The 15,658-nt window shown below is 49.3% G+C and overlaps 2 protein-coding genes across 2 annotated transcripts; one reads left to right on the forward strand and one right to left on the reverse strand.

The window, feature by feature from the left end:
- Nucleotides 1–1,029: 1,029 nt before the first annotated feature.
- PDCD1 (programmed cell death 1) lies at nt 1,030–5,300 on the reverse strand. The gene is made up of 5 exons (XM_071437048.1): nt 5,192–5,300; nt 2,893–3,225; nt 2,444–2,596; nt 1,853–1,887; nt 1,030–1,248 (listed from the first exon to the last, which is right to left on the reverse strand). The coding sequence occupies exons 1-5, from the start codon at nt 5,298–5,300 to the stop codon at nt 1,030–1,032; spliced, it is 849 nt and encodes a 282-aa protein (XP_071293149.1).
- Nucleotides 5,301–10,161: 4,861 nt separating this feature from the next.
- Nucleotides 10,162–15,326, forward strand: DYNLT2B (dynein light chain Tctex-type 2B). Its single transcript, XM_071437794.1, has 5 exons — nt 10,162–10,320; nt 10,761–10,894; nt 12,502–12,571; nt 14,190–14,253; nt 14,879–15,326. The coding sequence occupies exons 1-5, from the start codon at nt 10,244–10,246 to the stop codon at nt 14,924–14,926; spliced, it is 393 nt and encodes a 130-aa protein (XP_071293895.1). The 5' UTR covers nt 10,162–10,243; the 3' UTR covers nt 14,927–15,326.
- The last annotated feature ends 332 nt before the right edge of the window (nt 15,327–15,658 follow it).

Here is a 15,658-nt window from a genome sequence, read left to right on the forward strand (position 1 = left end):
TAGTGCATCTCTTTCAAGAGAGAAAGTGGAAGTTTGAAGCCAAAAAAGCTGCACTGAGCACCACGGTATGAGCTTTGCCCTGGCTAATGGCAGCCAGACCCCTGGCACAGCAGGGATGCTCATCCCCATGGAGTGGGTGAGTGCCCCAAGACAAGCCTGATTAAGGAAGAATGTTGGCTTGCAGCCATGCCTGGGTGACCAGCTCAGACAGGGGCAAGGAGAAAACGAGCATTGACCTCTCTAAATTCTTAAGAGCAGCTTTGTGGAAGAGCAGCTTGCATGTGTCGCAGAGAGGCCCAGGAACCACAACAGATGCTGCCACCTCCCAGCTCTGCCCTGCACTGCAAGAGTCGTTATTTGCCTGCCCACGCACTTGCCATCACGAGTTAACAAACTCCTGGACGCAAAACTCTTTATTCACCCCCATGGCCATATCTGACTCCCACCTGGGGAGGGAGGGACACAGGGGTAGATTACCCCTCATGTAGAGGAGGAAAATGCCTGGAGACAGGCAGAAGACCAGCTGCCTGCTTCCCAGGGATTTCTGAATAGCAGTACATAGGGCAGCCTCTGCTCCGAGCAAGAAGCTTGCAAGAAGCCTTGGGCTCCTGTGAGCAGCACCTCACAGGATTCACTCCAGTTCTGATCTCCAGCACTTTCTTCAACAGTCATGCTTTGATAGTTGGCTCAGACCTAGGGCAGGGAAGCAGCATGGCTACTCCAGAGAGCACTGGGTAGAGGTAGAATACTGTAAGTCACCTTTGGGACAGACCTGTTGGCGTCACTGCTCTGCCCCAGCCCATTCTGCCTGCCCTGAGTGAAGAGGCAGCACATGGAGCACAGCAGGGACCTTCCTGATCCTCTGGTACCCACCCCATGGCCACAACAACATTGTGGCCAGGACTGTTCAATATTGACTCCAGCAGCAGCATCTCCGTTGCTTTAGTCCTGATATGCTGGATTTTCCCAGAGTGAGGGGCTGGGGCAGCCTGTTCATGCCCACACCCTGGTGAGGAGGGACCCTGACCCTCAGCAGGGCTGTGATGGCAGCTGTCGTGTCCTCTCCTCCCGGCGTTTCTTGCCGCGCTCTGGTGTGACAGGTTTCTCCTCAGGGAAGATGATGGTGGCATATTCAGTCTGCTCAACTGGCTGAGTCATGGGGGGCACCGGGCTGTGCTGGTCCCGCTGAAACTCCAGCACACCATAGTCCACTGTGGATACGAACACCTCGGGGGGCTTCTCTTCCTTCTGCAAGGTAACCTCATCGTGGTGGTGCAGCCTCCAGAGGTACCCACCATCCCCAGCACAAGCCCATTCTTACAGCAAGTGCCAAAATCAGCTCTGAAGCATCATGAGAGAGTGAGAGTGATACACAGCAGAAAGATGCACAGACCTGGGGCAGAACTACTCACTCCCTTCAGCCACCTAATGAATGGGTTTGGGAGAGAAGATGGAAACAGATCCCTCCTAGAGGTGCCTGGCTAAAGAGAGAGGAAAACAGGCACCAGCTGCAGCAAAATAAATTTTAGCTTGATATATTGGAGGGAAACATCCTCCCATTCTCTACAGTAACACAATCCACTGTCAAAGAGAAGCCTGCTTTGAAGAAGAATTGGATTAGAGAGTCACATCCTATCTTGGGTAGTTTTATTTTGATTTTGTGATGGGGCTGTGCTGCTCCAGGTGCAGAAAAGCAATTGTAGCTGCGCAGAAAAGATCAAGCAGCAGCAGAGAAGACAGAAGTGAGATGCTTGTGAAGAGCTGGTAAAGGAAGGCCCAGCACCCTCCTTGCCCCAGTGATGCCATAGTGCTCTCCTGCAGCACAGCAGGGTGACAGAGGCGGAAAACTCACCACTGGCATGTTTTCACTCGGTGGTTTCTGCACATCTGCAAAGTAACACACTTGATTAGAATGGGTTTGTGTGCCGTGTAAGCTGGCCCAGCCCCACCCAAGAGCACTGGACACCACAATCTTTTCACCACACATCCTCCTTGTCCACAGGGCCTAACACCCTGAGCATTACGAGGACAAGTGAGACATCAGCCCACAGTCTAGGGTTTGATTTGGGATTAGTGGAGTGCAGCAGAACTCTCTGTGAGTCCTTGGGTGCCTGTGGCATTTCTGAGATGATGCCCTGTGCTGCAGCAGGGTGAGGTGCTCCAAAGGTACCTGGGCAAGGTGCATGGGAGGGATTCGAGTGCACCATTAAGGCACAACATTAACGAGTGATGTAGAGCCACTGCACATGGTCCGGGGGCTCTACAAAGGGCAAACAGGGCTCAAAGCACCCCTCTCCTCCCAGCATGGTGATATCTGTCCCACAGGGGCATGCCACAGCTGAGTTTAGCACATTGAACCAGTCCATGTACCCCAGGCAGCTGCAGACATCTGGCTGACCCCAGGTTCCAAACTGGGTTTGCGTGGCCTCCAGGGGAATCATACCTCCTCTCCTGTATGTGAAGGTGAGGTAGCCAAAGATCAGCAGCACAACCACTCCAGCCAGCAGGAGGATGCCCAGGAGCACGGCCTTGATGTGCTCTGAGGGGTTGCCTTCCTCCATCTCCGGCTCATCAGTAGCGTTCACCTGGGGGGCTGCTGCAATAGGCATTCAAAAAAGGGGGGACAAAACAGCAGGTCAGGTGTGTAACATGGCCTCTACAGTCCTTGCGAAAGGCAGGAGGGGACATGAGGCTGTCCTCAGAAAGGGCTCAGTGCCAGGTAGGCTGCCATAGTTCCATTTGTCCTCCAGGGTGCAAAGGAGACAGGACAGGGCAGGGCTGTGCTCTCCTGACCCATGTCAGGTCCTCTGCCAGCAGATTACTGCCTGCCTTAACCACTGGTGCTACAACAGGCTTGGGACCCATCCCCATCAGCTCAGCCCCCAGGCTGACCTGTGACTATCAGCTGGGCCCTCTTGCTCTCCATCACTTTATCAGGCTCATAGAAGGTGATCAGTCCACAGAAGTAGGAGCCTGAGTCATTCTGGTGGAGGTTCAGGATCTCAATCTTAAAGACAGGAGTGTGGTTGATGAGTCGGTACTTCTCTGTCTCTGTCATGGGCTTGTATCGGCTGATCTCAGCAGTTTTCTGGGCTTGGCTGTGGTTGGTCTCCTTGTACCAATTGAGGCTGTACTCTGAACCAGAGTCATTCTCCATGGAGATATTGCAGAAGAAAGTGGCTTTGTCACCTTCAGAGAGAGTTAACACTGCTGGGGAGATGGTCACTGTTTGGGAGAGAGGATACAAGGAGCAGTCATGGTTACAGCAGGCACAGGTCTCAGAAACAGCCATACCCTGTGTGGGAGCCAGGGATGCAAGCCCAGTGCACATCATCACTCTGGGACACAGGCAGGTACATCACTCCATGTCTCTGCCATTCCAAATGTATGCCTGCTGGCTGGAGAGGGACTCTCAGAGGTAGCAACTGTACTGTGAAACAGTTTCAGCAGACCAAATTGTGCTCTGGGCTACCTAAAATTAGAACTGAACACCTGTACCAGGGAAAATAGACTTTGGGGGTTGTATTATTTTTAAATATATGCTGTATGCTCATGTCTGAGTCATCATCTCTCCAGCTGAGGTTGACTCTGAAAGTGAGCAGAAGGACAGAGTCCCAGGCTGGGGCAGTGGTGTCCTGTGGTGCAGCCCATCACATGCCTGGCTGCCTGCTGGGATGCTCTGGCCCTCTCCACTACACAATGCTGGGAGCTCAGAGCAGGCAGGGGCTGCCCATGGCACAGTATTTGTCATCTCCAGCCTGAGACCACCTGACAAGGAAGAACAACCTGGAGCTTAAAGTGCCATCCCTTTCCAGGGGCTTGTCCTCTCCCTATGTGTGCATGGGCAGCCAGGTCCCAGGGCTCCAGCTGGGCTTGCCAGGCTGTTCCCAACACAGAATCCAGCCAGCCACTGCCACAGGCTCCTCTGCTTTAGCACCAGCCCTGCTGCTTCACCTCATTTCCCTGTCCACTATTCCGGTGGGTTCATCCATCCTGCGTGGTGGGAATGCTGTGAACGCGGGCCAGGCACACAGTGTCCTGCTTCAGCCAGCCCCACACAGCAGAACAGCTGCTGTAATTATTTCTGTTCAGAAAATGAGAAGTGGGAAGAAGCCTTTTTCACAACGGTCACCCAACCAAGCTATTCAAACCACTATGGCTTTGAATAGTGTGTCAAAGGAAATTTGCCTTCCCCTTTCAGAATTCACCACTGAAAGCAGCCCCAGGGCTTGCACACAGTCAGAAAGTCCCTCCCGTCCCCCAACTCTGCCCTGAGGCCATTAGGACCATAACCTCAGCATCACCAACCAGAAAAGGAACCTGGAAATTCTGTGAATAAATACAAGATCAGATGGAAAACTGGGTTGAGAAATGAGGGTTGAGACCAAACAGGAGGAGGGAAGGAGAGAAGTGCCCCAATTCCCACCGGTGGCACTGGCTGTGGCAGTGTCCACACCAAGAGATGGGATTTCTGCCATGTTTTGGATTTCTTGTGTTTAACAGGAAATATTTGGCAGGTTCAGGGCTTTATTTCCTACTAGTGCCGCTGCCAACAATGAATGAAGCGTTCAGACTTCTGAAAGTAGATGTTGGGTTTACACGTTTTCCTGTATCTTCCCAGCTCCAGAGGTAACATCTGCTCCAAGGGACACCCAGCCCTCTGCCCACCCTCTAGGCAAAAAATACATTAATCCACCAAAGAAACAGCGGGCTGGAAGGAAAGGGAGACACAGCTTCATCAGAGCTCTCACTCACCCTGCCCAGACTCACACCTTCCCTTCAACCTCTCCTTCTCCCACAAAGTTCACCCAGAGCAAGGACCCTGGATCCCTCAGGATCAAGTCCAAACCAGGAGTTGCAGCCCAAGGGCACAGACTGAAGCCACAAGAGCTAGAAAGAAAACCCCACACCCCACTGGCAAATCCATAAGCTCAACACCAAGCTCCAACCACTGTCACTGTGTCACAATACAGTCTGGTGTCCTGTCCTCTTCTCCATCCTTTAATCCCATTTCTGCCCCAAGAATCCCCAAGTTCTTTGCTTCAGCTGCACATACCGAAAAGCTTTGAGGTTTCTGCCTTCTTGATGCCAGAGCTAATTTTTAACTACAAAGCTCTCAGCCCTTAGACATTTTCCACCAGCATCAAACGACATGGCCATGCCAGTGAGCCCGCCACACTCCTGTACCTACCCCGGCGGCAGCAGGTCAGCATCGGCCCACAGCAGAGCAGGATGGCACAGAGGTCAACCAGGGCCACCTCCACACTGCTCCACGACTTCTTTGAGGCCCCTGGAGCCATGTGGAGCTGCTGTGTCCCCTGCCCAGGCAGGAGGGAGGTGCTGTGCCGTGTGCGCTGTGCCGCTCCCGGCTCTCTCCGTGCTTCCTTCCCCACAGCGGCAGTTTGTTCTCTGTCGTACACAGCGAGGGCTGGGTGGAAATGAAACGTACCCATCTCTGCCCCAGAGGGAAACCCGGGCTGCCTCCCGCCCCCAGCTTCCTCCCCACAGAAGCAAGGATCAGCTGAGCCAGACCTGGCCCCTTCCCCTCCCTGCACGCTCCTGGCATGTGCCCATGCAGGTACCCAGCTGCCAAGCAGTGGGGACAGCTTAGTACAACAGCTGTTCTGAGCCTGCACCCTTTTTGGGGAAAGCTTCCAGGGATGGAAGAGGCAGGGACCACAAGGGACATGTCCTCAGCTCTGAGCCTGGCCCATAAGTAAAAGTCATCTTGGGTTCCCAGGCATCCACAGGTGCTCCCACTGGGTGCCCAAGGCAGTGGGGTTGTGGGACATGTGGCACTGGGTGGACAGGGTCTGAGAAGCCATGGGACACCTATTGTAACTGCTCCCACCAGGATGGGATAGATGGGAGATGAGGAGGGGGAGGAGGACGAGTTTTGCCACCTTAGGTGTTTTTCTTCTCAGATTTGAAGAGAGCAAGGGTAGGTGCCCAGGGCCAGGGTGCTATTATTGAGGCAGAAGACTTCTGTAATTTTTTTGCCATCCATGCTCCCCTCTCACCACACTAACACTGGCAAAGGAAGTAACCAGTGGTGAAAGCACGCTCTTCCATTTCTCTAAAACACAGCCTCGGTGCCCCGCAATTTTGGAAAGTGCGAGGGGAAAATTAGTAACTGAAAATTAATAAGAAGGATGTGTTTCTAATGATGACTTCATTATTTTTCCAAGCTTCCACAAACAAGCTGTGGGGGCTGGGGCTTGCTCACCTATCACTTTCAAATATGTCCCTGGCAGGCAAGTGGTCTGGGGCAGCCACCCCTAATTTCATAGAATCATGAAATCATAGAATCATTAAAATTGGAAAAGACCTCTAGGACCATCAGGTTCAGCCAAAAACACCATACCACAAGGATGGCCAAACTGGGATGGCCAAGGAGGGGGTTCTGAGCTGGGGCAGACAGGGCTCACCCTGGGAGGGTGGCTCAGTCCAGCCTGTCTTGGTCCTCTTTTCCAGTCTCTTCCTGACATTTGCAGCATCACTCCTTTCTCATGAGCTGCTGGTACTACTTGAGCTACAGAGCCAGACTGGGTGCTGTGACCACCTTGTCACCTCTCTACCCCACCTGGCCAGAGGCCACCATGCTTCCTGGATGGGTGGCAAAAGGAAGAGCTCTCCATCATGTACAGTGGTGCACGTGGGTTTTGACTTGGACATCACCTCTTCCTTCATAATTTCCTAGATTCCCACTAAAAAAACCCTGACTAAACTAAACTAAACTGAAGTGAACTCCAGAAAATAAGGAAACTGACAGCAAGGACGTTTTTCCACCTTGAGGCTTTATGTCCCCAAATGATGACACCAGGCACTTGAGCCAGGTGTGGGGAGGCTTGTTTGGCACTTGCCACATGTTTTGGTTTCTAGAAGTGGAAGATGTGATGGGTATCACTACCAACATCACAACTTAGCAAGCCAGGGGGATAGGCAGGAAAAACTGGCTCATCCTCCCCACCCCATGTGGCAGCAGTGGAGGGCTGATTAGAATCATAGCACAAATTGCTCAAACTTTCCAATGCACACTTGCAATAGGTATAAACTGGTACCCAGGGCGGGGAGGCTGCTGTGTCCATGAGAAACTAACAATGGCAAGATGCCATTTTCTCTGAAACAAAAACCCATGGTGATGAAAAGAATAAAAGAAAAGAAAAGATCAAGCTGCTAGGAAGCTGCTGTGGAGGCACGTGAAGTGTGTCAGCATTGCAGCTCAGGTGTCAGCATTGCAGAGGAGCACGGCCCCAGCCCCACAGCAGCCCTGGGGCTTCAGGCAGGCTTTGAACCCTGCTTGCAGCCTGCCAGACCAGCACAGCTCACCCTGGCTCCTCCACCAAGTTCTCCAGCATGAAGGAAAACAGCCTGGCTCCAACCATGATGCAGCTCCCTTCTTGTGCTTGTAAATCTGCCCCAGCCCAATGGGGTAGATGGTACATCTTGGAGTTTGCTGACAAGGTCATAAAAAGGTCCTTTGGTGCTTAAAAAAATATAAATTCTTTCTGTGAGTTGGAGCATGGCAAATTGCATAGGACAGTCCTTTTCTATTTGTCCACCAAAAGATGAAAATGAAGTCTAAAAAGTAAGGACAAGCAGAAATAAGTGAGAAGACAGTTATTTAAAACTAAGAAACAGCAACTTCAGCAAGCACATGCCACACCAGTTCATTGGAGCACAAATGTCATTGTTTTTCTCCAGCCAGAAGCTGGTGAGTTCGATCTGAGACCCGGAGAAGGACCTGGTCTTCTGCAGCCATCACTGCTGTGGCACACAGCTGTCACCTGAGCACTCACCTCAAAGGGTAGAGAGTCAGCCCCAAAATGGTTTAAAAGCAGCTGGGGTATTTAAGGAGCACTGAAAAACTGGATGAAAAAGAAAGCTGTGATCAAACATCTCTGATGGAGCTGACTGAAGCCCAGAGGTGCATGACCTTGAAGTCCAGGGAAAGCATTGCTTCCCAGGTGAAAGAGGAAACACAAACTGCCACAAAAAGATGCTGAGGAAGAGAAGCCCACATGTTCCAAAGATCCTTCCCCCAGCGGTTTAACTGAATTCACATCTGTGGGTCTGACCCAGGCAGCTGAGTGGCTGGGGTGAGAGGAGGAAACGGTTAATAGTGTTTGCAAATAAATACAGAATCTTGAGGTCTTTCAGATACTTATCAGAAATTATGAAGGTCTCTGCAAACGATTTGCATGAGCAGCAACATCTGACCCTGTGGGGACAGGCAGCGTCCTGTGGTTGTGAGTAAGCAGCGGTAAGCAGTGAGTAAGTACAGGGATGGAACAGAGACACAAAACTGTTCCTTTAACAAGCAGAAACCTGCAGGGCCTGGGCAGAGCAATGGTAACTGTGATGGGAAGGTGATACATGGGTATGGCAAGGGACCAGTGGTCACTTCCAGCATGGCAGTGAGTGTTCCTGCTGGCGGGCAGAGCTGACACCCAGCCCAGTGGTACTAAGGACTCTGACGGTCCATCTCTAGCAAGAGGTGCTGGTAAAGTCTGGGGAAATTATGAGCTGCTGCTGCTCAGGGTCTCAGCAACCCATCCATGCTCAGAGCAGGTTGGGGCAGGATCTGGCACCAGCTGGGATATGCCTGTGCATCCCAAGCAAAACTCTGGCAGTGATACCCCTTTCCTCCTGGGGCAACCTCACACCTCTTGTACCCGAGGGGCACCTCCAGGCACACCTAGCCCTGTCACAGTTCATGGCCCACTCCAGCCTATCATCTGGGGCAGCAACATCACTCCACAGCAGCACTGGCTGTGCCTTCACACTGTTTCCACTCGGAGCTGGGTGAGGCACACAGGGACCTTTCTCAGCCGTGTCATCCGCTGCACGTGGGAAACACAATCAATCGCAAAGATCACTGCTTCAAGATAACCTGCAGAGGAAACAGAATGTCAGCTTCTCAGCAGGGGCTGCAGCACATGCAGCCTTCCCTGTGACACACACCAGCTATGGGCAGGGAAAAGGGCACAAGGGGTAGGCCTTTATGTAGGTAGAATTTTAGGCCTTTATGGAGGATTTAAGAAGTTGCTGGAGGAAAGAAGCAAGGCTGGGATCTCCTCCCTGATGTCTGGGATGTGTTGTACAGAGGTAGGAAGGGAGCCTCCAAGCCCTGGACAAGGCTGAGTGCCAGGGCTGTGGCTGCTGGCTGGCTTGGGGCAGAAGGGGGGCACCAGGGAAGCACCCAGTGAGGCCAGGCTGTCTTACCCCACTCTCTCCCCATCATACCTCCAGCCACAGCCCAGGCAGCAACCTCTTCAAACCCTTTACTTACAGAATCACAGAATGAATCAGGCTGGGGAAGACCTCTGAGATCGTCACTCCAACCTATGACTCAACACCACCATGACAACTACAGCATGGCATCAAGTGCCACATCCAGTCTTTCCTTAAACACCTCCAGGGACAGTGACTCCACCACCTTCCTAGGCAGTCCATTCCCATATTAATCACCCTTTCTATGATGAAGAAATTCCTCCTAATGTCCAACCTAAACCTCCCCTGGAACAGCTGTGCCATCTCATCCCGTTGCTGGTTGTTTGGGAGAAGGGGCTGACCCTCGCCTGGCTGCACCCTCCTTTCAGGGAATTGTAGGGAGGGATAAGGTCCCTCCTGAGCCTCCTCTTCTCCAGACTAAACACCCCCAGCTCCCTTAGCTGCTCCTCACAAGATATGTGCTCCAGACCTTCCCCAGCTCCACTGCCCTTCTCTAGACTTGCTCCAGCACCTCAGCATCTTCTACAAGCCATTGCAAAATTTTACAATTATTACAGTTAATAAAATAGCCTGCAATTATTTAACACTTATTTACCAACTACTTAATTTAACAAGTCTTATTGCAAAAAAAAAAAAACTTTTCTTTTCTTTCTCTTTCTTTCTTTCTTTTTCTTTTCTTTCTTTCTTTCTCTTTCTTTCTTTCTTTCTCTTCTTTTTCTTTTTCTTCTTTTTCTTTATATCTTTTTTCTTTCTTCTTTTTTTCTTTTTTTCTCTTTCTCTTTTTCTTTTTCTTTTTCTTTTTCTTTTTCTTTTTTCTTTTTCTATTTTTATTTTTATTTTTATTTTTATTTTTATTTTTATTTTTTTCTTTTCCAGTACAAAATGTCACCCCAGGCTGCAGGGACACACTCCAAGCCCAGGCAGCCGTGCCCGGGCGGCGCCGCGCGGCGGAAGCGGCGGCGGAAGCGCCGCGGTTGTCCCGGTAACCAACGCCGGGGCCTGCGGGGCCATGGGCGAGCTGGGCCCGGACGAGGGGGCCGAGAGGGCCGAGAACACGTACAGCCTGCGGCCCAGCCTCCAGCACCGGTGAGGCCGCCGGGGAAAGAGGGGCCAGCACGATGGGGAGCTTTGGATTGGGGCGGGTGGGCCCCGGTGGGAATGTGGAGCTGCGGTGGGAATGGCGGGAGGGCGTCCCTGGGCGTGAGGTAGAGCGGGTGTGGGGAATGGGGAGCACCGAGGGCTTGGCGGGCACCGGGCTCCCACACCAGCTTTGCACCCACTCGAGTAGGGGGTGCTGCTGGAGGGGCAACTTCCAGTGCGGCTGGTTTCACCCCTGTTGATAGGTGTTTGGCTTTTGGCAATATCTCCATTTTAGTGGAGCTTTTTTTCCATCTATCATTTTTCTCTAATACATGAAAGCTATATTTTCCCAGGAGTGGCATTGCGTGTGTTTCTACACATTGTGTGCGAAGTTTTCCACTTTTTTTTTTTTTTATTACTTTTTTTTTTTTTTTTTGCCATGGTAGATTTAAGTCCTCCACAGTAAAAGAATGCATCCGTGCGATACTGAAGGAGAAGCTGACCGATGTACAGTACAAACCAGAAGAAATGCCTGAGCTTACAAAGTCTTTATCAGACACAATAAAAGACAGACTGAAAGGTAAGGAGGTCTGCTGGGGATGTAATTTCTTTTCTTGCCATGTCCTCTCCCTTTTGACGTGACCCCTCTTTCTTCCTTTATTCTTGAAATGTATTCCTTCCCTCTTGACTGACTCGTGTCTGCTGGTATGAAGCAGTCTGCCCTATATATGTACATTCCTTGCCTGCAGAACTGGAGATGTAATTCAAGCAGACAAGATTTGTTTTCGTATAACTTGGCAGGTGTGTGATGTCAAACTTGGAGGGTCTGCAGGGGGAAAGCAGCTGCATTAGAGAGAAGAAAGAAGTGATGTTTCATTGCTTTTTGATTCCATAAACAGAACCATTCCTGCTCTTGTCCTGCTGTGAGTTAGATCAGAGCTGGAATAGCAGTGGAGATCAGAACAAGGCTCAGGGGGCACAGGGAACAGGGAGAGAGGAGCAGTCAGCCCAGGAGGGGTGTGACTACAGCCTCACAGCTCTGGAAAAAGGTTGTGCTGCTGCACAGGATGCCCTCCAGCATTTTCGAGTTCAAGAAGAAAAGTGCAGGCACCAGCAGGTGTTTCCTGAGTTTTGTGCTGGAATAAGTATGTGGATGTGTGTGCTGCCACGGACATTTTCTCCCCGTTCTTCCTGGGGACACGCTGGTGCTCCACCTGCTGGGCTGGCCTGCCGTGGTGGCACAGCCGCGCGGTCAGCCTCGGCAGGAGCCGTGCATTTGTGCTTCTCCCAGAATCACACATCTGCTTCAAAGCCAGCAGCAGCGGCTGTAGTCCCTGCACGTGTTCACGCTGAGCTCCTCTACACAGGGCTTGGCTTCAGTAATGTGTAACCACAGTGGCAGCAGCCTGAAGCTAGGCTGGCCCGGGGTGGCCACTCTTATCAGCTGGCATCTCTGATAAGCATTGACGTGTTGGATGTTAGCAGAGCCAGCCTGCTGTGTTCAGTCCTCCAGTGGAAACAGGGTGCTGGAGTCGTCCCGGGACACTGCTTTGTTGAAGACAGGCATTGGGATCTATATTTGATTTCAAACATGCTTGTTCTGATTTGGCTTCTGGAACATTGCCATGGCCTGATTAGATCTGGCCTGTGCCCCAGAGGTACTTTTTACTTTTTACTGTTGTGAAACAATAGCATATCTCTGAAGACACAAAAATAACACAGCTATTATGTGGCCTTTTATACCACTCAGAAGCAAAGGAAACACCTGTGTGGCAGAAGAATTTCACAATACCTTTGCATCAAACAATTTTAAAATAAGACAGTTTTTTTTCAAATTGCATTTTGTCCACCAGCAGCCTTGTTTGTGTCTTTTCCATGTGGCCAGTTCTTGAAAGTTGTCAAAGAAGAATGCTGACCCACAGTGCATCTGCTCAGGGGTGTCCAGTGCCTTAAGATGCATCTCCTGATGGATGCCAACTACTCTGTTCACTCTTCAACTCCAGCAAAACCATGGTACTCCATACTGGGAAAATGGAGCTTTGCAAGGCAGTCTGTCCACTTGGGTACTTGCATAGGCTTGTACAGCCACTTGCTTTGTAGCCAGAAATCTTTAGCTTTCAGGGTCGTGTCTTGGGCTCATATTTTTAAAAAGTTATTGCTCTCACTATTATTTTTTTCTCTTTCCAGAGGAGGGATTTGACAGGTACAAGATGGTGGTGCAGGTTGTCATTGGAGAGCAGAGAGGAGAAGGAGTGAAGTAAGTTTTGCATCTTCTATTTGTATTTCTAGCATGTTTTCTGGGTTTAGGTGTAGTTTTTTCCTTTGGAAGCTGCTTCCAACTTCCCTTGCTACAAAGATCTGTCTGCAGATGATGAAGTGTAAATCACTTTCTTTTCCCTTTTAGTGGCAACTTGAGTGCTTAGGTTGTGATTGGTTGAATTAGCCAGTGATAATTGGCTCTATAGTGGTTCTTAGCAAGCTGAAATGCTGAAAATCATTTTTGAGGAGTGTGGTAGAAGCATTTTGTGTTGTATTCATGATGAATTAGGGTACACCCCTCATCCATTCCTAAGGCCCTGCTAGAGCACAAAAGCCATGGTAACTCACTTCTGTCTACAGCCAGAAAGCTTCCATAAGCACTTCATTTACATTTTTCAGAAGTTTCAATTTCTATAATCCCACTGCAATACTGCCATGGGAACCAAGCCTAGATTCCCATGTGGGTGCTGAGCACTTGAAGTCAGCTCCAGATGCCTGCAGTCAGATGAAAGAATTCCTCTTGGCTGCAATAGTGGGCTGTAGCTTTCCATTACTCGTGGGTAGGGAGAAGACAAAAGGAAGCAGCTCACAGGCTTATATGCTTTATATGCTGGGCTTATCTTTATTATTGTGCCTGGTACTCCAGCAGAAGATAAGTGCAGCAGAGCTGTAATCAGATCTGCTGCCTCCCTGTTCTGGAGGTCAGAGAGGAGTACCTGTACCTGCTGCTCAGGCTTTTGTCAGGAATGTCTGTCTGCAGGCAGGCTGCTCCACAAGCACTGTGCCAGGGTGAACAGTTCAGTGTTCAGGTGGTCTGATCAGAAATTTGAAGTCCAGCCACACAGGCTGACAGAGCAGTTGAAATTTTCCAGTTTGCAACAGACAAGAGGCAATATTGAAACACAATCACTGACATCCTTAATGCAAAATACACCTTAGTACAGTCATTCATACATGATGGGACTGTGTCCCAAAAGGAATCCTGTCAGCTGAGGCTCACTGGGGCAGGCAGGGAGTGGGAGCCTTGCAGCAGAGAAAAGGGAATGTCAATGCCTTTAGACAAGGCAGCAGCAAGATCTCCCATGCAATATCCTGTTATGGTCTGGTTGTTTGTGCTCAGGATAGGGCTTGGGTGTAGAAGTCCATCAGGATAGTCAGGGAGCAGAGAGTATAGATACGAAAAGACTTGAAGAGGTCGTGGTCTCATGGTATCTGCCAAGGAATACGATAACTCCCTATAAATAACTTGGGAGTATGTGCCATGAGGGTGCAGGAGGTGAAGGACAAGAACAAATAAGCTAAATTAGCCCCTGATATCCATAGGCCAGAAGTCAAAGATTCTTAAGCACCACAGCAATGAGATCTCTAGCCCTGCTGCACAGGGAAGGTGGCAGGGTTGAGAGCTGATGAGTTTGAAAGTGGAGCACATACAGAGGGGATTACAGCATGTGGTAGAATTCAGCAGTAGAAAACTAGGCTTGGGATTCAGGAGCATACTTCCCAATGCCATTACCTTTAAAGCAAGCTCAGTTTTGTTTTCAAGGGAAGTATCTGTGATCACTTAGGTCATTACACATGAACTCTGGGTAATGTCCCTGTCTGGCTCCTTTGTCTAGCATGGCTGCACGATGTTTCTGGGACGCTGACACTGACAGCTGTGCTCACGACGTGTTCATGAACGTAAGTATGGGCTGAATTCTCATGGGAAGTGCAAGGCTACTTGCTTTTGTATGAGAGGCAGAGTGACCTTAAATATGGAGCAGAAAAGAAACAACTGCTAGAAGGAAGGAATCAAGATTATTGAAACAGCCTGTTTTACATCCTTGTTGACAAAACATACTTAACTATAACAGCCAACATAGTAAAAGTTCTCCCCTGAGTAGGTGACACAGTACAGTACAAAAGTCATTGTAGTCACACCATTTACTGGTGAGGAGAGAAAGCACAAGAGACAAAGTCTTTTCTTACATACTTTGCTGAACTGCAGTCATGGAGCATGGCTGAAATCCAGGACTGAGCCAAAGTCAAGGTTTTACTTTATTATTATTTTATTTTAAACTGACACCTAGATACCTGTGTGTGTGTGTGTGGATGGATGAAATTGAGGTGCTTCTGGCATTCAGATGCACTCACCTGGGTTACACCACAAGTGAGGTGAATAAGAAACTTAAATAAAGGACAGAAAATTGCTATATATTACCATACAGTTATGATCTGGTCTAAATGTTCCCTGATGTTTGCCTGTTCCACTAGAATAAAAAAAGCTTGCCTTGACTAACACAGAGCCTTTCTCTCTTTTCCCTAGGACAGTCTGTTTTGTGTGGTGGCTGCATTTGGCTGCTTCTACTACTGAAGGTGACAAACATTGCACAGAAGGATGGACGTTGGGGAGAATGCTTTGGAGTATTTTATTTTTAAATACAAAAACATCATATTCTTCCTTTAGTACATAACACAGTTAACTGCTCTACGAAGCACGTCCTACACACTACAACATTCCCTCTTCCTTGTGGATATTTATATAGCTTTAAACACATTATTAATATTATTATTTTTATTATTATGTCCTTTATTTAAATGGCCCTTTGTTTTTTATATAGTGCTGGTTTTGTCCTAAAAGTATATTGCCAATAGCCATTGCTTCTAAGGCAAACTCAACTTTTGTCTCGAAAGGGTTCTGTTACTTTTATTTTTATTTCTATGAAATTAATGAAATATTTATAAGAAAAAACATAATAAATCTATGTATTTAATATTTCTTCTCTTGTGGCATTCTCTTCCACTCTACAAGATGCACTATCCTGGATAGCTTGTCTGCATTTCTTAGGTGAGCATTTTGACAATTCTTTGCAAATTAATCCATAAAGCTGATCTCTGATTCTGGTTATCCAGATTTGTTCCTATGACTCCCACAACAATTGGGCTATGAATCCCAGCTGTGTCACATGAGATGGTATTAATTGATGGAAAGTCGAGGTATTTAGGACATTAGGTCAGGCCAGCAGCCCACACACCCCGTGACTGCCAGAACTCCTCCCTGCAGTAAGTGCTCCTTGGTTTGGTGCAATTTGGCACCCGTGGATGC

This window comes from Agelaius tricolor, unplaced genomic scaffold, assembly GCF_023055355.1.
Source record: "Agelaius tricolor isolate 1412-34295 unplaced genomic scaffold, bAgeTri1.0.p SCAF_12, whole genome shotgun sequence".
NCBI classification, from domain to species: domain Eukaryota; kingdom Metazoa; phylum Chordata; class Aves; order Passeriformes; family Icteridae; genus Agelaius; species Agelaius tricolor.

Coding starts and splice junctions, on each gene's coding strand:
- PDCD1 (XM_071437048.1), bottom strand. CDS start 5,300: ATGGCTCCAGGGGCCTCAAAGAAGTCGTGGAGCAGTGTGGAGGTGGCC. Junction 3,226..5,191: donor GCTGACCTGCTGCCGCCGGG/GTAGGTACAGGA, acceptor TCTCCCAAACAG/TGACCATCTCCCCAGCAGTG. Junction 2,597..2,892: donor GGCCCAGCTGATAGTCACAG/GTCAGCCTGGGG, acceptor TGCCTATTGCAG/CAGCCCCCCAGGTGAACGCT.
- DYNLT2B (XM_071437794.1), top strand. CDS start 10,244: ATGGGCGAGCTGGGCCCGGACGAGGGGGCCGAGAGGGCCGAGAACACG. Junction 12,572..14,189: donor CAGAGAGGAGAAGGAGTGAA/GTAAGTTTTGCA, acceptor TCCTTTGTCTAG/CATGGCTGCACGATGTTTCT. Junction 14,254..14,878: donor CTCACGACGTGTTCATGAAC/GTAAGTATGGGC, acceptor TCTTTTCCCTAG/GACAGTCTGTTTTGTGTGGT.